Source organism: Staurois parvus, unplaced genomic scaffold (assembly GCF_062004578.1).
Source record: "Staurois parvus isolate SC_StPar_1 unplaced genomic scaffold, SC_StPar_1.0 ptg000175l, whole genome shotgun sequence".
Taxonomy (NCBI): domain Eukaryota; kingdom Metazoa; phylum Chordata; class Amphibia; order Anura; family Ranidae; genus Staurois; species Staurois parvus.
In genome coordinates this window covers 1,352,625-1,378,623 of record NW_028317971.1, presented here as the reverse complement: position 1 = coordinate 1,378,623, position 25,999 = coordinate 1,352,625, and the positions used below count along the sequence as shown (strand labels likewise).

At 41.5% G+C, this 25,999-nt stretch overlaps 1 protein-coding gene across 1 annotated transcript in view; it reads right to left on the bottom strand.

Annotated features, from left to right (window-relative positions):
• MEST (mesoderm specific transcript) overlaps positions 1–25,999 on the bottom strand; it is a 57,457-nt gene that overhangs the window by 21,076 nt on the left and 10,382 nt on the right. Inside the window, exons 2-9 of the mRNA XM_089676867.1 lie at positions 19,115–19,269; positions 18,541–18,620; positions 15,498–15,575; positions 15,280–15,416; positions 13,657–13,715; positions 9,822–9,862; positions 6,838–6,908; positions 6,525–6,626 (exon numbers count right to left, since the gene is read on the bottom strand). Coding sequence (XP_089532993.1) covers positions 6,525–6,626; positions 6,838–6,908; positions 9,822–9,862; positions 13,657–13,715; positions 15,280–15,416; positions 15,498–15,575; positions 18,541–18,620; positions 19,115–19,268 — 722 coding nt within the window. The 5' untranslated portion in view covers position 19,269. The remainder of the gene's footprint in view (positions 1–6,524; positions 6,627–6,837; positions 6,909–9,821; positions 9,863–13,656; positions 13,716–15,279; positions 15,417–15,497; positions 15,576–18,540; positions 18,621–19,114; positions 19,270–25,999) is intronic.

Genomic DNA, 25,999 nt, shown 5'->3' with positions numbered 1-25,999 from the left:
CAAGACCTTCGCATCGCATTGTTCGCAGACAACATCTTAATTTTCACCTCTAATCCGACCTTAGATATACCTTACATCTGTGACATTTTTTCTGCATTCAGACAATGCTCTGGCCTTCGCATCAATGTCTCGAAAAGCGAAATACTGCCCCTCTACCACACGAAACCCCCCCCCCCCCCCCCCCGGCATCATCCAACATACTGAAATTAGCCACACACCATATTACCTATCTGGGGATCAAAATAGGGAAAATTCCCTCCTCCCTTTACTCGCTTAACTTCACACCTATAAATCGATAAAATTTTGGATGAACTGGACATGTCCGCGGGACTGCCTCTCTCGCTCTTTGGGAGATGTAATCAAGCTAAACAAAGCTATTACCAAATTCCTTTGGAGGGGTCGCCGCCCTCGCATCGCACTACAAAAACTATATCTCCTGATCGGTGAGGGAGGGTCGGGCCTACCCAATATCCGTGTGTACAATCTCGCATGTCTACTACGCATAAGCCTAGATTGGCTATCTAAATCCTCCAACTATTCCAATTACCAGATTGAATCTGCTATGGTCCACCCTTTCAGCCTAGCCGCAATTCTGCATTGTAACATAAATCAGCTTCCACCCCATCTAAAAAAACAACCCTCTCATACGAGACACTCTTGTGGCGTAGAGAGAAGTAAGAAGTAAACTGGGCATGTCCCCGTGGGTTTACCGCTACCTCCCTATTCATGGTAACCCTTCTTTCCCTTTCCCACAACAACATGCAGCCTACACTATCTGGTACGCTCACAATCTTACACAAGTATCGCAAATGTTTTACACCACTACCGGTACCCCTAAACCGATTCTATCTACCTTACGGAGCCTGGACTTACCTTCCCATCATTTTATATATGTCATGCAAGTATTAAACTTTGTGAAATCTCTAGCCCCTGACAAGTTTTCTCGTTTCAATCATCTATGATTGACACCCTTTTGAGCAGAGGCAAATTCAAGATTTCGGACATTTACAGCCCACTGAACCTACATTTTACCAAACCCTTAGAGTTCACGTCAACGACTTCCTGGGTTAAAGACTTCCACAACTCGCTCTGAACAGATCAGATTTTGATAGGATATAATATCTCTTGTGCCTTCACCACGAATGAGCTTTGGCGGGAACAGCAGCTGAAAAATCATGCATCGTGCCTACATACCTTGTGCCTTCTCCAAAACTGCTCTGACCATCTCTCAGTGTCCTCTTTGTAACTGTCATATGCCAACTCTCAAGCACAGGTTCTGGGCCTGCCCTCTAATCTCCAAATTCTGGGATCAAGTGCTCTCCTTCATGCAATTTGTGACCGGGGTCCAACTCTTTAAGTCTCCAACCCATCTCTTATTCGGCAACCTGGACTCTACCTCTTCTTTGCTTCTCGTGGATCAAACTCCACTCCTTCGAAGGAACAAACCTTGGCTATCAACCTGTTTGCTGATGGCGAGAAGAGCCATTCAAAAACTGGGTAGAGACTACACCTCCTACTATATTAGATATTAAACAAGAACTCATTCGCCTCTTTCACAAGGACAAACTGGATTTGTTTTCCTCATGTCCCTATAGATCTGACTCTTCTGCTCGCAAATGGCAATTATATATATCCAGGTCATTTTCTCTGCTAGAGTCTTCTTGAAAATCCTATGGCGGGTCCTGCCTCTCCCTACCCCCCTACAAGTGGTTTAACTTGACAAAAATTTGTTGGTATTTTGTCTGTACATCCTCTGCTCAACTGGTGTTTGTCACTAAAGCTTGACTGTCAATCATTCGGGGTGCTTGGCTACTTGATGGTGTAAATACCCCAAACAAAACTCTGAAAATAGAATGCCCTATGTACACCCTCTAAAGGCCTAGGTACTCACTCATTTTACAATCATTACTACACTTCAGAGCTCTGTGAATACTTCCTTCCCCACACTCTACCTTTCTCCTCCCTCCCAACTCCCTTTTTCCTTCTCCTTCCTCTCTCCTCCCTTCCCTGCTCCCCCTACCCTCTCCCCTTCTACTCCTCTTCAACCTTATTTCTCCCCCCTTCTTACACTCCCTCCATTGTCTCTCTTTTTCTTCGTTTATTCCACCCTCTCTTTTTAATTCCCTTCCCCCGCCTTGATTTTCTTTCTCTGATCATCTTATACTCGTACGTTGTGGTATAAGAACATACAGAAATAGCGTTTTCACTCCTTCCACATATATGTCTGTAACCTTCCGTAGAGACCCTCTACCACTTCATGATGCCACTACATTACCCAAAAGTTGAATCGGTCCTGGTTAACCTGCCCTTAATCAAGATAGAGGGGGTCCCTAGGCCCAATGATCCACTGTTATCCTCATGCTACCTCTTCCCCCTGCCTCTTTGATTGATGTTACACACATCACCCCCATACTTAAAAAGCCCTCCCTGGACCCCAATGACCCGAACAACCTCAGACCCATCTCCCTGCTCCCATTTACATCTAAACTCCTCGAGCGCCTAGTCTACACCCGCCTATGCTCTCACCTCAACGAGAACAACCTCCTCGATCCCCTACAGTCCGGCTTCTGTCCCCTACACTCCACCGAAACTGCCTTACTCAAACTCTCCAACGACCTGCTAACCACCAAAGCTAATGGCCACTATTCAGTGCTCCTACTCCTTGACCTCTCTGCAGCCTTCGACACAGTCGACCACCCCCTCCTCCTCAAAAAACTACACTCCCTCGGCCTCAGAGATTCTGCTCTCTCCTGGCTCTCATCCTACCTGTCACAACGCTCCTTCAGCGTTACCTATAATGCTACCACCTCCCCCTCACTCCCCCTCTCTGTTGGGGTCCCTCAAGGCTCTGTCCTCGGGCCCCTTCTCTTCTCCATCTATACCTCCTCCCTTGGCCAACTCATACACTCTCACGGCTTCAACTACCACCTCTATGCCGACGACACACAAATCTATCTCTCAACCCCCCCACCTCACCCCCTTGGTCTCAGCCCGAATCACACACCTACTGAGCGACATATCAGACTGGATGTCACTCCACTTCCTTAAATTGAACCTCTCCAAAACCGAGTTTCTTGTCTTCCCCCCAGCCCGGACACCACCCCCATTGACTTCTCCGTCACATCCAACAACGCTACCATCAAACCCGCCCTGCAGGCCAGAGTACTTGGTGTAATTCTGGACTCCAACCTATCCTTTCAACCCCAAGTCCAATCTTTAACAAACTCGTGCAGACTCCACCTCCGCAACATCGCCAAAATACGCACGTTCCTAACCCCAGAAACCACTAAACAGCTCATCCACTCCCTCATCATATCACGACTCGACTACTGCAACTCCCTCCTCACTGGCCTGCCTCGCCGCTGGCTATCCCCGCTTCAGTCGATCCTGAATACGGCTGCCAGACTCATTCACCTTTCCAACCGCTCTGTCTCCGCCACCCCCCTCTGCCAATCCCTCCACTGGCTTCCGATTGCGCAACGGATCAAATTCAAAATCCTAACGCTGACGTACAAAGCTGTCTACCATACTGCCCCGAACTACATCACTAACCTAATATCCAAGTACCACCCAGCACGCACACTCCGCTCCTCACAAGACCTCCTTCTCTCTAGTTCCCTGGTCTCCTCCTCCCATGCCCGCCTCCAGGACTTCTCCAGGGTGTCACCCATGCTCTGGAACTCCCTGCCCCAACCCATCAGATTATCACCTACTCTCCTCTCCTTTAGGCACACCCTGAAAACCCATCTCTTCAGGGAAGCCTACCCCACCCCCTGCTAACTTGCCGACCTCCTCCACTCTTCCTACCACTCCACCCCCCACAGCTATCTCCTCCTGTGCCACCATCCCCTCCCTCCTAGATTGTAAGCTCGAAAGAGCAGGGCCCTCGATCCCCTCATGTTTTGCATTGTATTGGTATTGTTCTGTCACATGTTCTGTCCCCCTTTGTAATGTACAGCGCTGAGCGAACTATTGGCGCTTTATAAATACTGTATAATAATAATAAACATTCTCTGTATGACTGTTTTATATCTTTTCAACGTGCAAGTGATCTCTGTAATTTTATTTTTGATAAAACCCATTAAATATTTCTTTAAAAAAAAAAAAAAAGACTTTCATTGGGGTGTATTAATTTTTGCAACATGGTCTTGAATGAATTTGTAAGGAAAAATATTTTTTAGTGTGCAAATTAACAAATCTTGTTTATACTGCAAAATACATTGATTACAGTGTTCCATAGAAAATGCTGATTCTGACAGGAAAGTAAAGGGTTTTTGACAAATCTGTTAGGGTATACTCATTTATGCTGAGCACTGTGTATGTATACAGTATATATATATACACATATACACACACACACACACATACATACATATATATATAGAACACTTTTTAATCAGAGTATAGCATCAAGTCAATTAAACTCCTGGGGTAGTGATCTGGTCAGTTAAGTAGCAGAGGGGGTTGTTAATCAGTTTCAGCTGCTTTGATGTTAATGAGACGATCCCCAGAACAAGAATAATTTTACAGGTGGAGGCCACTGACATTTGTTTCCCTACTCATCTTTTCTGACTGTTTTTCACTAGTTTAGCACTTAGTCAGTGTCACTACTGGTAGCATACCTGAACCCTACAGAGGTTTCACAGGCAGTCCAAATCCTCCAGGATGGCACATCAATCCGTGCCATTGCCAGAAGGTTTGCTCTGTCTCCCAGCACAATCTCAAGAGCATGGAGGAGATTGCAGGAGACAGGCAATTACTCTAGGAGAGCTGGACAGGACCGTAGAAGGTCCTTAACTATATATATATTATACACACATACTTTATATCAGGTAAATATAGCATATCAGTACTATAATTTTGTTTTTTAACTAGCAGACCTATGGTCTTCTCTTTCTCTCTCCAATTACAGCCTGATTACAAAAGTCCTTTTATTTATGGATTTCACAGCTTAAATCAGCAATTTACATGCAATTAATAAATACCTCTGGATACGGCCCAGTCTATAGTTTTAGTCAAATAAAGCCACAAGGCAAACAGATGCTGTTGTACTGTTGCTTTAGAAACCTAGAATTCTCTAGGACCCATTGTCATGTATTAAATGATTATGTGTAGAGGATATACAGGGGTTGGCCAAAAGTATGTAAACACCAGAAAAGTGTGTGAAAAGAAGGAAATCATTACCCAATATGGTGTTGGACCTCCTTTGGCATCCATGATGGGCTGCATTCTCCAGGGAATTGACAAATATAAGTTTTGGATGGTGGATAATGGAATCCGATACCACTCTTCATGCAAAAACCATTCCAGTTCTCGCAGAGATACCGGAGGTAGAAAACAAGCCCAAACCTTGTTCTTTAAAACTGATCATAATGGCTATATGATATTGAGGTCCCGCAACTGCAGTGCGCAGGGAAGGTGCGAAACTACATCTGAATGCTCGTCAAACCATGATTTGATAATGCCAGCTATATGAACCGGAGCATTATCATCTTGGTAAATGGCGCTGTCTTTGGGAAACAATGTCTGAACCATGGGGTGCACATGGTCGGCTAAAATTTGCACATAGTCGCGGGCAGTGACTCTACCATTCAAGGTGATGATGGGGCCTGCTGAATACCAAGATATGGCTGCCCAAACCATGCTTGCGTCGCCACCATGCTATACCATTGGCACAAGAGACAGTTCTGATCATAAGCTTGGGACAGTGTTCACCACAAACACGGCTATTGGTTGGTAACAGTGTGAAGCTCGATTCATTGGACCATATTACAGTCTTCCAGTGATCGGTAGTCCATGATTTAAGGGTGTTGCACCACTCTCTCCTCTTCTAAGCATTAAATTCTATCACTAGAGGTTTTGAAATTGCAGCTCACCCATGAATCCTTTGCGTATAGAGTTCCCTCTGCACAGTTTTTGTGGACACAGACTTTGGAAGACTGAGATTGAGTTCTGCAGTCACCTTTGTGTGCTGTTATCCGGAATAAGAAAACAACTTGCAATGTCCTTTTGTTTCTTTTGGTCAGCTGACCATGATGACCGCGATTAGACGTTTTCCGAAAACTGTAAATGCTGTCATAATGTTTGGTACTGAACCTTGAGACATGGCAAATAAATTGCCAAGTTCAGTCACAGAGGCACCAGCTAAGCAGGCACCAACTATTTGCCATCTGGAAGGTCAATAAGCTCTGAAATGACGCCTTAATACTAGCAGCGCACACAGTGAATGACGAAAGTAAGGCTTCCCACCTGCTAGCCAGGCATCTCATCACACAGTGGAAGCAAAAGAATGTTTCATTACTTCCGCTTTTAATGCGAAACACGTTACTTTCACACCTGCCAATCATGTAGTGTTTCCATATTTTTGTCCAACCGTTGCATATTTTTATATACAGTGTATAGATAGAGATCATTCATTTATTTTTAGTATACACATAGCTAGATAGCAATGTTTTAAAAAAGACAAGTTGATAAAAAAAATAAAACTGACCCCAAACCATTATAGTTTCTCTTTCATAGTATACCTGTCTACAACCAGATTGCCTTCATTGATCCTCAGTGCTGTCCACATGTCCCAGTATTCAGCTTCTGAAGGTTGTGTGTATGGTCCAAACACCTCACCAATACTAGATCAGAGCAAAATAAAGGTGTAAAATAAAACTACATTAGGATGTAACATATTATACACGTTTAATAAAAGTGATACAGTTTTTCACATAATTATCAATTTTAGGTCCAAATTAGCCACTTTATTCAATAGCAAGAGCATATCTATTGAACAGTGCATTCACTTAAAACCAAATAAGTCCCATGAATCACATATTTACACCTGCTCACCCTTTGCTGAAGAAAAGGAAGTTCATCAGCCTAGTAAGTATTGGCGAAAAAATCCCACCATCCTTCAGCAGCTAGACAGAGGAAGTCAAAAACAGACTTTGTTATGTAACAATATACCATGACATGACAAGGAAAAAAAAAACAAACACACCATTTATATTGGGAATGAATGAGCAGCACAAGGTGAAGAATAAGAAAGCATATGATTAATAATAAAAACGTAGTAATTGACATCTGTGCTTACTTAGCGATGCATTTCTATGCTACTCATAATTTTTTAAATTTTGTGTGGCAACCCAATGTACTATTACAATACAGTGTAGCACACCACGCTGCAGCAGGCAGCGAATAAGCACACAATACCAGATAACAAAATACCATTGTTAAGCTACATAAGCAACAGCAAAATAGGATTTTTGTACTTACCATAAAATCAATTATTGAGTTCATCAAGGAACACAGGATACAGAGACAACTGGGTTATAACACTGCCAAAAGGGGCATCTTGAAATTGGCAATCCACAAAAAATATTAATAAAAAACAGTGGACAATCTGATCAAGTCCCTTCCAGTTTTCTACAAAAGCAGTACTGAGGCCCCATGTACACATGAACTCCCCTACACGTTTAGCTCTCCTGGCAGCAGAAAACCGCTAAAAGCGCGTGTAAACACGGTTAATGCGTTTAGTGCTTGGACGTTTAATCATTTGATTGGCCAGAGTATTTTCCATTGACATGAATGAATGCCCTGGCCCTAGTGGTTTTTGGCAAAAACGTTCCTCTCCTGAACGCAATTCTTCTGCGTTCAGGAGAGGAACGTTTAACTGCCCTAAACTCTGCTGCTCTTAAACTCTGGTAAAAGACTATGTGTACATGGACACATAGGCTTTTATTGAGTGGAGTTCAGGGGCTTTTGCAAAAAAAATGCCAAAAGCTCCTAAACTCACATTTAGGAGCAGCAGTGTGCATGGGGCCTTAGAGTGAGATCAGAACCACAAAGATATGGGACCTGTGTTCCTTTATGTGCTTCAGAAAACTAATTTTCCGGCAAGTACAAAAATTCTATTTGCTTTCTTATTCTTTGAGAGACACAATATTCAGAGCCATTAGGACACCCAAAAGCAGTCTAGCTGAAGAGTCGCAACAGAACTGGGAGCTGCTTGCAACTCAAAGAGCTGCCAATACAACTGTACGCCTGAAGCTGCCACTAAAACAGGAGTGAATATCCGCCTGATAGTACTTAGAGAACATGTGAACAGAGGACCAGGTGGCTGCCTTGCAAATCTGAGAAACAACTACTTGATGCCAAAAAGCCCAATTAGCACTCATTGATCTAGTAAAGCACATTTAGCCAAGATAGGGTGGAACCCAAGCTATACGACCCTAAGCTTGAACAGTTATTTGTCTTCACCACTGAGAAAAGGTGAAATGAAAAGCAGGTTCCCCTTTAGGGCGACAATCAGAAATGCAAAAAGAGCCAGTCTTTCTGATGGAAGCAGTGGGTGCAAATTACATCCAATAAAGGGAAATTTCCTTCTGATGCACAAAAGATGGACAAAAAGATGAAAACTATTTTCTGGTTGAGGAGAAAGAAGGAATTGGGCCTCAACACCACCTTATTCCCGTGCATGTCCAAAAATGGTTCTTTACAGGGCAAGGCCACAACCTAAGACAAACAACTTTCATAGGTGACGAAAACAAGGAAAACAACTTTGTGAGAGTGGAAAGAGAATATCCCGAAAGGGGTCAAATAGCAGTTTCTGAAGTGCCAAACGAACCGGATTAAATCCTACAGTCACAGATGGTTGCCCTGTTCAAAAGTTTTACTTAAAGAATGCGATGCTGGCAGTTTTTAGAAAAAAAAAAAACTAAGTGCTGACATTTGCCCCTTGATGGTTCTTGGGGTCAAATGCTGATCCAGGGTGGGTTGCAAAAATGTCTGGATTTACACCGTGGAGTATTTCTTGGGATGAAAACTTTTCTAGCATTTATATGATATATTTGCAATGATAGACCTTACTAACTGGGAGTTGTGGCACCTGCCTATGACTCCTCAGGGACAATCTTATCCTACAAGGAAATGTTAGACATATCAGACAGTTTCCAGAGTCAAAGGTCCAGAAACCACTAAGGTCTGATAATTCTGCAATAGAATACCTCATGCAGGGACAACATAGTCAACAGAAGAAAAAGAGAAGTCGTCTACATGGCCGGAGGTTAGAAGGTCACTATATGCAGCAGCCAGGACTAGCCAAGCTGAAAATGCATTCCTCTTTCAATCAGGAGCAGTGGTGGGAAGTTGCTACCTAAAGATGAATGGCAGGAATAGGAGTGTGACACTCCATCAAATGACACAGTAATTTGTTCCTCAGTATTAGTAACAATAGTTCCTAACAGCTCCAATAAACAAAGTAGCCCCATGCTCGGCCTAGGGGACCTACCTATAGAGTTAGTCTTCAGACACTGGGTCAGAGCAAAGGCTGTGCCATGGCTCTGGACCTGGAAAGCGCACTGTGACTAACTAACACAGTACACTGAGGTCTGGAAAAAGCCACAATGCAGAGTCCAGTACCCAAAAGATCACATTTCAGACAGGCCCTATGATAGTCCAATCCAGCAGGGTTTGGGTATGGATTTCAAAGTGATTGCTGAGGTTATGCCATGCGAGACTAGCTCAAGCAGCATGTAGATGAAATCTTGATTGAAGAAAAAAAATAACTGATTTAAAAAGGGAAATGTGGCTAGTAAAAACAATTGAAAACTTTTCTCAGTAAAGACATCCATCCTAGGACACTGGCAAAAAACTGAAAGATGCTGGGGTTGAGAGGGTTATACCAACTGGGTCACTGGTTTTTTTTTTTGCTTGCCAGTGTCCAAACCCCCTGTAGATGGACCTCAATTATTTTTGAATTCTGTGTCCCTCATTAAATGAGAAACAAATGCTGGTAATTTATAGCTTGATAATATATACCTGGATAAACTGACCTTTTGTATTAGTCTGGGGTGGTGAGTCTCTGGAAAAATACCTGCAATTATAAAAGCAAATCAAGACAAGAGACACTGGGGTTTTCAAACAATAGCTACCTCGATATAAAAATGTATCAACTATATCACTATTTATCAAGTCTATATGTACTATAAGAGGTGATCATGACACGACAACTGGGTTGTCTATAAAGTTACGATTGCAAAATATTCCCCCAGGACAAAGTGGACAGGGTAGTCCAGAAAATGGAGAAAATCCTGCACAGCCCATAAAACAACACCCAGCACCACAGTAAGATATGAGAGTCACTACCCTATCACAACTATACTGAGCTGATTATTATCTAAGAGCAATGGCCCTACTGTCCCCTTTCCAAGTAGTTTAATGTCCAGAAAAACATATGTTGTTATAAAAAACAGTTTTAGACATTTTAGACTTTTAGACATGCAAGTATCTTCTGTGCTGTGCTCTGCATGTAAAAACAGGTGATGGGAGTTGCTGCTGGTCACCAACTGGTTTCTGTGTTTATCTCCCAGGACAGCCTCTCACCCTCAACAGTGAGAATGTCCATACAGGAGAGCTGGCCACAAAGTATTGAATTCCTTCTATGCTTTCTGCTGCAAGGGTATTATATGAAATTAACATCTGTTGACAAAATCCCTTTAGTGTCTAATCACATTGAATTTTCATTCATAATTTCCATTATAGTATGCTGAACTAAATTGTCCTGCCATTATGGAAGTATATTTTATACAACTGAAGAAGTTTAAAAATCTGGACTGAAAATACTAAAAGATGTCTTAACTATGAGTTTCTACAAACGTCTTTAGCACAAAGCTACAGTGACAAGGTCCAAATAACTTGCTTCAATAATAAAAAGAAAATATATATGTATAACATCACAATCTACTCGAAATTTGACACAGTAACATGAAGAAATTAAAAAGGATTAATTCGTTTTGTAATAAGCAGTTTGTTGAGCAATACTTTTTTACCATGTGAAAAACTAGTTTAGTTCATTAACACCATTACCATTTTAGTACCTACAATAATGTTCTGCATAGCAGGTGGTTCATTCTGTTGCAGTGTTGAACAATTTTAACAAATATGAAGCAGATATTTTGTTTTGGTTTCTAGCATGGAAGTGAAAATATCAATATGTACAGTCTATGACTGAATTTCCCGTTATGGTGGCAAAGCTGTGCAGCATGACAGCCCCATGATCTGGAGCCAGAGAAAAGTTTGCTATGTCTGACAATGGTCAAGTGTTGTCATGCATTTTTTTTCGTTCTGTATTACCTAGATGTATTATATGCTTTTACGAAGAGAGAAAGTTTAAATAGTATACACTTACGGAGATAATACTTTGGAAAAGCACTAGTCTACAGGTTGTATAAATGTCTCTCCAAACAAAATTTAAAGACAAATAGGTACTTTGACTTACCATATTTTGGAGTACATTACAGAACACAAGAACTTTATTTTCAGACCACGAGGAAGTAAGGAAATTACAGTTGACAGCAGGAGCAGCTTTTTCGGCCAAAGCATGCATCAGCAGAGGCTTAACCAGAATTGTTAAACATACCTTCAATGCTGGACACTGGGAGGGAGTATGACACTCCCACAAAAGTGATAAGAAGATCCTTGGGGAAGCAAAAGGAGTTATTGCTTCATAAGGACAAAATATTCTGGAAACGGCACTACAGCTGCTAGGGCCACAAGGAGAACAAGGCCTTATTTTCAATTGGAAATCTTATACCGGGGTGATCCCCAGGATTTCAAAAGAAGGACTCTTGGGTAAGTCCCAGAAGGATACAGAAGGTTCTAACAGGCTGCAAGGAGGAGCAACTTTGCAACAGGGATGCATAAAAGGTGCACAAACTAGGATGTTATAGAAAATATACACCATGGTGAATCAAAACCTGCACAGAACCCAGGGTTAGGTGGTGTCAATTCCAAACTAAGTTACGTGATGAGAAAAGGAAACAATTTCTGAGATAAGTTTTCCTATCATCATGATATGTGATAACTATCCCATAAGTTAGATTGTAAGATATGGAGGTAATATATGGACGTGGGAGATGAAGGAGGAGGAGCACCAATCCAAAGGTTGGAATGTGTTTCACTGGTGAGTATCAGTGAATTGTAGATGCTGTTAGCTCTCTGGGTGAATTATGTAGAGCAGCTAGACAACTGAGGGTGTTCTGTAAGCGAGCTAGACAGTTATTACAGATTCCAGTAAACAGAGTTAACAAAGATAACAACCTGACAGTTGGCAAGCCTTATAAAAGGAGAAATGCGTATCAAAGCTCAGAGCAGAGTCTGATGGTCAAAAGCCAAGGCAAAATGGGTAAACCACGGTGTCCAGATAATGGAGTTAACCCATCCCCCCTATTGAGGAGGAGGGTACCTGTGAGCATGAGTGGGAAAAATTACGACATTGGCTGTGTGAATTTAGATTTTTGAAGCACTGCAAATACTTCTTATAATCATTTGTTATCATACATATATCATTATACAGGATTTATATAGTGCCAGTAGTTTGTGGAGCACTTTACAATATGAGGGTAGACAGTACAATTACAATAAAATGAACAGTAGGAAACAGAGGGTTCTGCTCGTTAGAGCTTATAATTTAAAAGTGAGGGTCAATTGATAAAAAAAAAGTAATAACTGTGGGGGATGGGCTGATGGAAAAAAAGTACAGATATTAGGTGGGGACAGGAAAGGCTTGTCTGAAGAGATGGGTTTTCGGGTATTGTCTAAATGTAGATAGAGTAGGAGATAATCGGATAGATTTGGGAAGGGAATTACAGAGGATGGGAGAGACTCAGGAGAAGTCCTGGAGGCAAGAATGGGAGGAAGTGACAAGGGAGCTAGAGAGCAGGAGGTCTTGGGAGGAACGGAGAGAACGATTTGGTTGGCACTTTGAGACTAGGGTAGTGATGTAGCTGGGGGCTGAGTTGTGGATGGCTTTGTTGTTGTTAATTGAAAGTTGTTAATATTTTGAATTGAATTTGTTAGACGAGTAGAAGCCAGTGGAAAGATTGGCAGAGAGGATTAGCAGACGCTGAATGGTTGGTAAGGTAGATAAGTCTGGCAGGAGCATTCATGATGGACTGCAGAGGGGATAGTCTATGTAAAGGTAACCCAATGAGGAGCGAGTTGCAGTAGTCAAGGCAAGAGATGACCAGGGAGTGTCATTGGTTAGGAAGGGGCATATTTTGGAGATGTTGCGTAGGTTGAGGCGGCAAGCTTTGGATAGTGACTGGATGTGGGGCCGAAAGGATAGTTCAGGATTACATCTAGCACCTTGGCATGTGGGGACGGCTGATAGTTGTCCCTTCAATCTTGACAAAAAAGTCAGAGTAAGGGGCACATGCACATGGGGGAGGAAATATTATGGGGTCGGTTTTGGATAGATTGAGTTTGAGGAGGTTGTCTGACATCCAGGCTGATATGTCCGTTAATAGATTAAAGATGCGTGTAGAGACTGATGGAGTGACCTCTGGGGTAGAGCGATAGATTTGGGTGTTGTAAGTGTACAAATAGTACCAACTGACCTAGGGAGGAGGTGTAGACTGAGAAGTACATGGATCAACTCTCCCTCACTAATAACTTTTTTTTTAAGTCACTGAAGACAGAGACACCCAAGTGGATACACCAGGTGTGCCTATAAAATCATAGAACACTACCAAATACTGTGCCTGCTCATCATCCACCATAAACCGAAGTGATTCAGAATCCTTTACGCGTAAACACCACATACCAGTCTTATTACGAAGTGGCAGTTTTAGATGGTATGGCCTTCCTGTTACATATATATCCTCTTACCTCCATTGGAAAGACAAAGGCTGCCAATGTTAATGTGTCCTTTTTTTCTGCTATCATACCTACAAAGAAATAACGTACAGGTGTGATAACTAGATTTATTTTTACATCTGTAGACAAACGCTATCATCATAACATTTATATATAATGTCAAGTAGAAACAAAAGAGCCAATAACACAAAGGCCTCTTTGACATGGGCATAGGCAGTGGGATCACATTGTCATTGGTCCCAGGATTTGCAGGCGATCAGGAGCGAAAATGCCACCTAGCACACGCCTTTCTGAGGACAGATTTCACACTGAAATGCATCTTCACCCCCACGGGGCAGGTATCGCCTGCCGAATGCGACATACCCCTTTTTTTGTTTGCCATGTAGAGGCCACAGCCTGGTTTTAACAGACAGCTGCGGCATGTTAAAATTGTGCCTCAACAGACTGTTTTTTCTACCTGACAGTGCCCATGTGAGGGACAAGGGGCCAAACTATTTAGAATATGCTGTTCTAGGTTCCAGTAGGCTCATGCTTGTGCTGAGATTGAATGAGCAATACATTTTTAAAAAATACATCCTAAACCAGTAGTATGGTTGAAAAACACCAGTGTTCTGTGAGAAGTAAAAACTAAAGAGTAGCAGATAAATGTTAAATAGGAGAAAAGCAATTTGTCATTCTTATGATTTGTAAATATGGGTGCTGGATGCATAAGAGCATCCGGCGCCAATGTTGTCTCAGGCACGGTTGTATTCCAGAACTACTCTGCAAGGAAAGAGGGACCTGCCAGAAGACGAAATGTGCTTTTATGACCTAGAACAGCAAATGTTGCATTCAACATTAAGCTGGAGTAACATGAAATGATGTGTCCTGCAGGTGAGCATTATGTATCAGGGGGGCTGTTTAGTGGTCATGAAACCTGCCTAGTAAGGACCCGAATCAACACCTGTATGAAAAAGTCTATACTTCACAACTGATCATCAGGAAGCAGTCACTTAAAGTGTTACTAAACCTCTGACCCTGCATTCACTCTATCTGGTCTCCCACAGTACATGGAAATGCAATTATTTTAGAAAATATAAACCGCTAAATGCCTTTTCTCATCAGCAGTTAGAGCAGTCTTGTGACCTCTATCAGTGCCCAGCAGAGCATTGGTTAAAGCTTGTAGGAGGAGTTTTCATTCTCCATTGGTTATCCTATGAGGCTGCAGGACCCTTGATCCTCTATCTGGACAGTGCTGATCACATGCACTTTGCCAAGGGAAAAAAACAAAAACAAATTCTCTACCAATACACACCAAACTGAACATATGCAGCTGCTCCCCAAGGCTCTGTTCTATCAGCAAATGCATTGGGGACTGTAAAAGAAGGGGGGGATCAAACATCTTTTTTACACAATGCAGAGGATTAACCCCTTAGGTTCCACAGTGAGTATAACAAGCATGCTTTACTGCATATACAGACTGATTTTACTGTTGTGGGTTTAGTAGCACTTTAATGAAAAGTGTCTGAGGCATTGTAGCCAGTGTAATATTAGTGTATGTAAAATTCAAAAGGATGTGGAACAAAGCACGGAATGATTTACAAGCATACTAAATGTTGATATTTTGTCTGTCTTTGTAAAGATTGCAGCACTTACCTATACAGTAGTTCCTGGGCTACAGTATCTCCATAATCATGAGACAATATGTTTATTTTTTGATCAATTAGGTCCAGATGGCTGACAAGTGCTTCTACAATACTGGCCTGCTCAAAAATTGAATAGCGGTGGAACCTCTGCAAAAATAAAGCCGAAACTAAAATGCATTTCCTAAATATTCTGGAAAAAAACAACTTGAAAACATTTGTTATACTTACCGGTTTGTCACTGAAACCAAAGCCTATGAAATCCAGTGCAATGATTCTGTGAAACCTTTGAGTTAACCCTTCCCAGATCTGCAATGGAATAGGAAAAGTAAAGACAGCCATGAAATAACTTGATACACTGCCTCCAATCTTACTCCACATTTCTGATAAAGGACAGTGACACTCCCAGATTTGATCTGATGTTTTATAACTAGTCATACCTTTTTAAAAGTATGAGAAAAAACACCAGTGAAACAACTCTTCACCGTTAGCGCTCTAATAGGCAATTTGTCAAATCATGCTGCCCTGTGGCTTCAGTGTTTGAAGCTATTGCAGATCAATGTAGTGGGTTTCACCTCCACATGTTCTTGCATTCAGTCTTGGGATAGTTAAGTCTCAAAATTAGGAATGTGCCCATGTATTCAGCATTACAAGTAGCAAGGAGGAAGAATGATCCTAGAGCACAAATGTGACACTACTTTCATACGTGCCTGACTAGAGAATCAGAGGCACATCAGTCCTTGTTTTTTTCTATAGCTGACTGCAGAACTGGGACAAAGCCCTGGTTATTTCTGTTGTGCAGCAGCACTAGACATCACGTTTATATTACAGCCAATGCAGTACTCACAAAAGGAAATCTATAGCCACAGCATACAATTTATCAGCACTGTAATAATCAATTCAAACCACACATCTATTTGACAATCCAATATAAGCTTACTTGAAAAACATCCTTTCATGTTGGTGAGTTCTGCCTGTCTGCTGGCCATCGCTTTCCACAACTTCTGGATTTTCTGCATGCTTTGCAGCTCTCTCTCTGCTGTTTATTTTCAATTTCTATGAACTACATATTCCATGGTACCTTGCTGTCCAGAAGTAATGATTCTTTTACAGAATATGCTTCCTGAAACTCCTCCTCTCAGCCCCTTTGTAGCTCAGAAGGCAGGCTTTGTGAAATGTGTGACAGCAATGTCTAATCACTAGGTATAGTGAATACCAGTCGCAGAAGTAAATGTGTGGGATTCTTCATAAATAAGTTTACAAACTTCAAGATCATTATGATTAATAGGAAAAGGCTAGAAAGGATTGAAATACAAATCTGGAAATTAATGTGTTTTTACCCTTTTTTTTTTTTTTTTTTTTTTTAAACTTTGCTTGCGTCAAGTTACTATATAGTACTACAAAGATTTTAAACATATTCTGTATTGCCCTGTATTTTCCTCTCTCTTTTTTCTTAAAATGTATCTAAAGAACAAACTTTTTGGATTAATTAGGGAACGGATAAAACCACTGCCACTTTTTTGTTCCATTTGAATCCCATATGAATTATTACCCTAAAAGCGGAGCTATACTCACCTCAGCTCCAGGCATGCGGCGTCCTCAAGCTCCCTGCCCGGCCGCTGACATCTTCAGGTTGTCATTGGCTGGGTGGGGATGACATCACTCACACGTATGCACAGATCAGTCAGATTCGGCATTGCTGAATTTGTATAGTGAGATGCACATGCGCTGCTCACTGTACAAGAGCGGACAGGCAAGTATGTCATTTTAATGCAGAAGAGACAAAGCATTCCTGCCTGTTCGCCCATCTTTATTTCTGGGCTCAAGTTCTACTTTAACATCCTGTCTTGTAGACACAAGAAGTGAGAGGAAATCTGTAAAAAAATGAGAAAACCACCCTCTTAAGACAGTTGCCAATGGAACACTTGTCCTCCTTGAAGGATTTCCCCTGTATTCCTGTTGCAGTGAAATTACAAATTTCCCTCACTTACAGTCCTGCTGACAGTGGTCAACAGAACAAGTAGAGATGGTGAATCTCCACAGTGGGGCTACACCAGTGACATCACATTAGCAAAACTCAATAACATCAAGGTCTAAGACACCATAGCAAAATCTTTCTTGGCACACTTAGCAAAAATATTCACTGCTAAACTAGTAATGCATGTGCCCCATTGACATTATAATTCAGTCCCCAAATCCAGTTTTTTGAATTGAAAGGCAACAATTCAACATCTATGGGGCAGTGAGTGACAGCGCCGATTGCCCATTTGTGGAAAACAAAGCAATCAAGAACGTTAGAAAACCTTGCCTGATCACTAATGTCCCTTTGACTGTGTGGCTCCCCCTCATTACTCCTTTACCCTAAACAGGAACAATCTTGCAACTAGAGCCACTACTAGTAAATAAACTGGTCAAGAATGCATTGTAAATTATTAGTGGCCAGCTTTAAGAGGTCTACACATATTACAATCTGGTTGTACAATCTCCTTTAGATCTAGCAAGAGCTATGAAAGGAGAAGTATGGGAACAAAAAGAAACATCATGAGAGAACACATGACCACTGATTGCTCAGCTCTTGGTCTTCTTGGAATGGAGAGCAGTGACGGTCAGTCACCGCTGTCTGCTCTGCCCCTCTAGCACTCACTGGGCTGGAGAAGGGGTGGAAGCAGCTGGCTCTGGCTCTCAGTCATGATCTAAGAGCCAGAGCCAGCTGTAAATCTGGCAGCTGGGTGCATCCTGGCCATATGGCCCGAATCCTTCCAGAGCCTGGAGTGACTCGGGACACAATAACTCTGTGATATCAGCTGACAGCAGGCAACAGCCTGCTGTAGGCTGACTCAGTCGAAGGAGAGCAAAAAACAAATGCATTCCTGTGACCCAGATGGGAAGTCTTACTAAAATGCTTTGGCCATACTTCTCTTTTAAAGTACAAGAGTGTTTGATTGTACACAAATTTAATAGACAGTATTGTTAAAAGGAGATTGTACAGGAAGACTAAGATGTGGCCAGGTGATGAGATCTCTATTATTTAAAATTAACACTTCCCAAAACTTTAAAATGTAGTGTGGGATGCTTTGGTCAGAAAAATGCAATCGCCAGGCTGCCACAACTGCTGTACAGGCAAAAAACAACTGCAAAGAAGAGAAATGGAGAAAAAAAATGTACAGTTTGGCATGTTTTATTTGTTTCACTCGATGGATAATGCCTTGTAAAAATTGTTGAATGCATTAATATTGGAAGCACCACAAAAAGTATTGATCGAGGACAACATTACCTTGTACCAGTCATAACTTGAGGTTGGAAATCCATGTAAGAGAATGACCACATCTGAACTTCCCACTGCTCCCCATGATTCTGGAAGAAACAATGGTTAAATGGCAATGTGCAAATATTTTTTATCATTCATCATATTTTGAGACTGGGACCAAAAAAGCTCATGTAAAATATCTACCCAAAAAAGTGCATCTAAACCCAATAAAAAGAGTAATAGTTTGCAGCTGTTTTTAGACATTTAACCTGCTGATTCTGCCAGACACAAACCATCTGTCCTATGGTCACAACACTCACTCACTGTACTGTATCTAAGGACAAGAATCTACACAGAAGTACACTGTGCTATGTCTACAGAGGAGAGGTGTTCTGTAGTTCAAAGAGGTAATGTATGAAAGGGGTGATAATGCATTAAATGATATGGCAGCATGCACAGGACACAAGACAGCACTGGACAGGACCACAATGAAGACATTCATCTATAAATGTATGTATTCGGCGGTGTGTTTTTAAATCCTTAAATACCATGAGCAAAACATTCTACAAGTGATTTTGAAGGATAATGGGTATCCAGGCACCTCTATAGAAAATCTGCTGTTCATTGAAGGTGAAGAATGCTCCAGTTGATCTCCATGCGAACAGTGCTGGGGAGAGGTTAGGAGGAGGAATGTTCAGATACACAGCAAGAAGGGGAACAGTTAGAAGGCCCACCTGAATCCACCATTCCTTCATCCTGCAAGAAAGGGACATAGAAAATTCTGACAACATTGTTTTCACAGCGTTCAAAAATATTCAGTAAACAATGGAATATTAACCAATGACTTATAGAAAGGGTGATTAGACGTAGCTTCAGAAGGCCAAAGTCTCCGTTGTTACCCCTGAAAGCTGGGGTGATCTGAAAGGAAAAGCTTCAACATCTCCTGGTAGTGTTGAAGCTTACCACTCCCTACCCCACATGCCTACTAGAAAAGGAAAAGCAAGGTCAAGCTTGAAGCTACTGAGAAGTGCCAAAGCTCTACCCATTAAAACAGCCCAGTGTTTAAAGTAGAACTATTTTTTTTTTTTTAATTTTGGATAGCGTGGGAAGGGAGAGTTATAACCCGAGTCAGATTTTGTTTCGCCATCTGTGTCCCATTGCAGAGACTTCCCTTCACTTCCTGTCCCAAAGCCAAACATGGGAGGAAATCCCTGCAAATTAAAGGGAATTCTTTGGGGACCCGCAGGTCACCAGAACTAGTGTCACAATTGGAAGATTTCCCCTCTATTACTTTTCTGGGGACAACCCAAAATTTAGGATTTCTTTTAATTTCACTTTCCAAGATAATAGTAAACAGGACAAATAGAAAAGGTGAATCTTCTGCACAGACGGCAATAAAAAAAAAATGGACAGGTGTTCTAATCCCTCTGCGCTCCATCTAAAACTAAAAAACTAGAAAGATTGTACTAAAATCACCAATGCAGTGAAAAAAAAAAAATCCAACAAGAGAATAAACCAACTTAGAATGTCAATGAGAGGGGGGTGAACCTGGAAACTCAAGTGCAGACATCTCAGCACCCAAAGGCTTGAATCGTTAGCCAGCCAGTGTTTAGACTTTAATGCAATCCTGTTCTTCTATGCCTCTCACATCAAATAGTCACTTTAGGATGGATTAATGTTAGCTGCGCACGCCTTCCTTTTTCCCAGCTCAAAACACAAAAAATGCTGCTTACTTTTTCTGGTTTTTAAAAAAGGAGTTCTACTATGCTTTGCAGCTTCTCTTTCACGGTTTTGGATTGATTTTTTTTAAGGACTAAATATCCCACGGCACTTTGCTGCCCGCAAGCAGTAATTCCTATACTGACTCTGCCGCCTAAATATTCTCCCTCAGCTTTGCAGCTTCTCTTTCACTGTTTTAGTTTAACTTTTTATAGAAATACATATCCCATGGTACATTGCTGCCCACAACCAACAACTCCTGTACTGCCTCCTGAAACTTCTCCCTCAGCACCTCCGTAGTTTAGAAGGTAGGCATAGTGAATTACGGGAAACACCAATGCTGACACAGGATATAATGGATACATGTCACAGAATCCCAGGAAGTAAATGGATGGGATCTACACAAAGTAAGTTGAAAAAAATCAAGATCATTCAGATTAACCGGGAGTAGGCTAGAAATAATTGAAATACATATGATTTTACATTTCGACCATAGATACGCCTTTCGTTACCCAAAAGAACACATTCGTTTCTCTGCACAATAAACTAGTAATATTAGATCGTTTTATGAAAAACATAGCGCACATGGCCTTAGACAGAAATAAAATATGGAACCCTATATAGTACAATATGTAACCATATTCAGTATTATCGCACAGCCAAATGATATATGTGTTCTTTAGTGAGATAAATGTTATAACATACACAATTTATACCTAAAACTAAGTCATAACGCCTGTGCTTCGACGTGGCTGTAAGCAGCTTTAATACCCTAGACATGTAATCTTCTTAACGATTCTGCTTGCTAAGGATACAGTGCAGAACTCTACTGTACAATTAGCTCAAACTATGACAAGACCAGGATATTCTTTAGGGTCAATTCACACAGTGAGGTGACGGGTGTTTTACTGCATTGTAAAAGACCTGTTACAGCAAGAACACACAGAAAACCTCTGTTATAGGTGAGTCCCATTCACACGGTCCAGAGCTGCGCTACAGCGTGCTGCGATAAAATTCACACATGCTGCATTTTATTGCAGTACTCTGTACAGAATTGAATGTACAGTGAAATGAATGACGTGTACTTTTGTACACTTCAAATACAGTTCGTAGAAAAAAAAGGGAGCTGTGTTTGATGCGCTGAACATGGCTCCCTACTGCAGTTGGGAACAGACAGCTGCCAAAGGAGTAGTGGACCTGCCAAGTCTGGTGTTCAATGGCAAATGCCAATCGAGCTCTATGGTACTGAGAAGTGAGCACAGGACCCACTAGAGGATGTCGGGCCTTCAGGCCACCGTCATGAAGTCTGTTTCTGATTGTTTGGTCAGACACATTCACACCAGTAGCCTGCTGGATGTAATTTTGTAGGGCTCTGTCAGTGCTCATCCGGTTCCTCCTCGCACAAAGGAGCAGATACCGCTCCTGTCAATGGGTTAAGGACCTTCTACTGCCCTGTCCAGCTCTCCTAGAGTAACTGCCTGTCTCCTGGAATCTCCTCCATGCTCTTGAGACTGTGCTGGGAGACAAAGCAAACCCTCTGGCAATGGCACGTATTGATATGCCATCCTGGAGGACGGCCTATGCAACCTCTGTAGGGTCCAGGTATCGCCTCATGCTACCAGAAGTGACACAAACCCTAGCCAAATGCAAAACTAGTGAAAAACAGTCAGAAAAGATGAGTAGAGAAACAAATGTCAGTGCCCTCCACCTGAAAAGCCATTCCTGTTTTAGGGGTCGTCTCATTGTTGCCTATCTAGTGCACCTGTTAATTTAATTAACACCAAAGCAGCTGAAACTGATTAACAACCACTTCTGCTATTTAACTGACCAGATCAATATCCCAGGAGTTTGATTGACTTGATGCTATACTCTGATTAAAAAGAGTTCCTGTAATTTTTTTTGAGCAGTGTGTGCATATATATATATATATATAAAAAAAAAAAAAAGATATATATATATATATATATATATATATATATATATATATATACATACATACACACATATACATATAAACACACACACACATCAGGGGAGAACCAGTCCCCTGGTATAAAGGTCCCATAAAGTCCTCTTGACATACTCTGTCCCCAGCAAAGAGTAACAGTTGCAGGAAGCTAGGATGTTTCACCTGCTCACTCTTGACTCCCTGTTTGATGACAAATTTGCTGGATTATACAGTAGTGACTCTTTTGGAAGGTGCTGACTACAATGATCCATAAAACTAACACTTGACGGAGGTCACCTGAGCATCCCACAAGCGCCAATGCTCTGAGAAGCAACTGGTATTCCTGAGCATTGCCAGGTCCTTATTCAAGCAGGGAACACCTAAAGCTGGTCTAGGTCAATCATGTAGGTCAGAAGACTACTGCAAAACACCAACAAGTTCCTGGTCTTGTCAGTGTTTTGCAACACTGTCAGTCTTGCATACTGACAGTGCCGCTCCCTCCCGTGCCTTGTACCTTTTGAGGAAGTGTTAAGTGATACCACTTTACTTCAATGTGAATTATCTGTATTTTGTTTTAACAATAAATAGAATTATTTCAGAGAGCAATATCTGTCATCGGAGAACCCAGTTGTCTGACACATTCCTGGTTAACTGGATATCCTTGGATCTATCAGTGAGCACACAGCCTAGTCCTGGATATAAAATGATATGTGCTTAAAGTGATTCTAAAGGTTGTTGTTCTTTGTTTTGTTTTTTTTAAATAGCAAACATGTTGTACTTTCCTGCTCTGTGCAATGGTTTTACAGCCCCAATCCTCTACGTTTTGAGGAGGGAGTGCCCAAAAGGAGTTATTGAAGGTTCCACTTACATATTGCACATAATCACATTCTTCCAAGATTTTCTGAACCAGTGTTTGAACGATTTCATGAACTTTGTGTTTTTATTGATGGATTTAAACATCCATATTATTTGCACTTAGGCACTGGAATTGACTGTTTTTTGTAGTTGATCATATAGTGTATACACTTTGATTCATAGACTACACAAATTATACTGTATTTATTGATTAATATGAGAACACTGATTATTTAGTGCAGCTTTATTTAAATATATATATGTGTGTGTGTCTGTGTGTGTGTGTGTAGCATAAATAAGTACACCCCTTTTGAAAAGTAAGATTTTAATCAATATCTCAATGAACACAAGAACAGTTTCCAAAATCTTGACAAAACTAAGTTTTATAAAACATTTGTTTAGCTCATTACATGAAAGTAAGGGTAATAATACAACTTAGATTACAAAATCTTCAGTTTTACTCAAATTAGCCGATGCAAAAATTAATATACACTCCACAACAAAAACTACATCATCTAGCATTTTGTATGATTCCATGATTTGTAAGGACAGCACCAAGTCTTCTAGGCATGGAAAGACCAAGTTGGTGACATATTGCAGCATATTTTTCCATTCTTCAAGAACAACCTCTTTTAGAGCCTGGATGCTGGATGGAGAGAGATGCTCAACTTGTCTCTTCAGAATTCCTCATAGGTGTTCGATTGGGTTCAGATCAGGAGACATACTTGGCCACTGAATCACTTTCACCCTGTTCTTCTTCAGAAATGCAACAGTGGCCTTGTGTTTTGGATCATTGTCGTGTTGGAAAAGTGCTTGGTGACCAAGGGCACAGAGTTATGGTAGCACCTTCTCTTTCAGTATAGAGCAGTACATCTGTGAATTCATGATACCATCAATGAAATGCAGCTCCCCAACACCAGCAGTACTCATGCAGCCACACAGAAGGACATTGCCACCACGTTTCACTATAGGCACCATGGATTTTTCTTTGTACTCTTTTGTTAACTTCCGTGGACGGCCTGGACATCTCTGTGAGATGGTTGCAGTTCCATCTTTAATACATTTTTGTATCACTTTTGCTATGGTATTCTGACTTATAAGTAAATATTTGCTGATCTTCTTGTAGCCTTCACCTTTCTTGTGTAAAGAAATTATTTTCTTTCTCAGGCATTGTGACATTTCTCTTCCATGTGGTGCCGCTGCTGACAGCATGAAATGACAAGGGGTTTCCTTTGTTAATTAAAGTCCTTTTATAAACAGCTGTCTGCTGGACACCTGTTTAATGACTACATAGACTCACCTGTAGTTGAATTCTTGTTACTTAAGATTTCGTTGTCTAAAATTTAGCTTTGCTCCTAAGACTTTCATTGAGGTGTATTCAGGTTTGCAATATGGTCTTGAATTAATTTGTTAGGAAAAATACTTTTTTGTGTGTATAAATTAACAAATCTTGTTTGCAATCAATGGCCCTCACTTGTGGGAGTAATCTGTAGTATAGTGTTTCATAGAAAATGTTGATTCTGAAAGATAAGTAAAGATTGCCTTACAAATCTTTTGGGATGTATTCATTTATGCTGAGCACTGTATGTGAGTGAGTGTGTGTGTGTGTATATATATATATATATATATATATATATATATATATATATATAAATAAAGAACACATCAGATCTCGATGGGGAAAAATATCATGATGGATATCTATACTGATATGAACTGTGTAATGTGTTAGGAACGTAAGGATGCCCCATTGCTTGATGGAAATGAAAATTATCAAAGTATAGAAGACTGAATTTAAAGCCCCCCACCCCCAAAAAAAAAAAAATCAAAGTGAAAAAATGATGCAGCGGGTTAGTCTATTTTGCTGAAATTTCACTGCAGCAACTCAAAATGGTACTCAGTATTTTGTATGGCCCCCCGTGCTTGTATGCATGCTGACAACTAAAAAGATAACGCACAGTGTCCTGGGGTATTTCCTCCCAGATCTGGACCAGGGCATCACTGAGCTCCTGGACAGTCTGAGGTGCAACCTGGCAGTTCAGGATGGACTGAAACATTATATCCCAGAGGTGTTCTATTGGATTATCAGCATAGTGTCTGACAATGGGTCCAAGGATTTCATCCCGATACCTAATGGCAGTCAGAGTGCCATTGTCTAGCCTGTAGCGATCTGTGCATCCCTCCATGGATATGCCTCCTTAGACCATCACTGACCCACCACCAAAACGGTCATGCTGAATGATGTTACAGGCAGCATAACGTTCTCCATGGCTTCTCCAGACCCTTTCAAGTCTGTCACATGTGCTCAGGGTGAACCTGCTCTCATCTGTGAAAAGCAAAGGGCGCTAGTGTTGGACCTGCCAATTCTTGTGTTTAATGGCAAATGCCAATCGAGCTCTATGGTGCCGGGCAGTGAGCACAGGCCCCACTAGAGGACTTTGGGCCCTCAGGCCACCCTCATGAAGTCAGTTTGATTGTTTGATCAGAGACATTCACACCTGTGGCCTGCTGGAGGTCATTTTGTAGGGCTCTGCCAGTGCTCTTCCTGTTCCTCCTTGCAAAAAGTAGCAGATACCGGTCCTGCTGATGGGTTAAGGACCTTCTACGGTCCTGTCCAGTTCTCCTAGAATAACTGCCTGTCTCCTGGAATCTCCTCCATGCTCTTGAGACTGTGCTGGGAGACACAGCAAACCTTCTGGCAACGGCACGTATTGAAGTGCCATCCTGGAGGAGTTGGACCGCCTGTGCAACCTCTGTAGGATCCAGGTATCGCCTCATGCTACCAGTAGTGACACTGACCCTAGTAACATGAAAAACTAGTGAAAAACAGTCAGAAAAGATGAGAGGGAAAAGAATGTCAGTGGCCTCCACCTGTAAAACCAATCCTGTTCTAGGGGCCCTCTCATTGTTGCCCATCAAGTGCACCTGTTGTTAATTTCATTAACACCAAAGCAGTTGAAACTG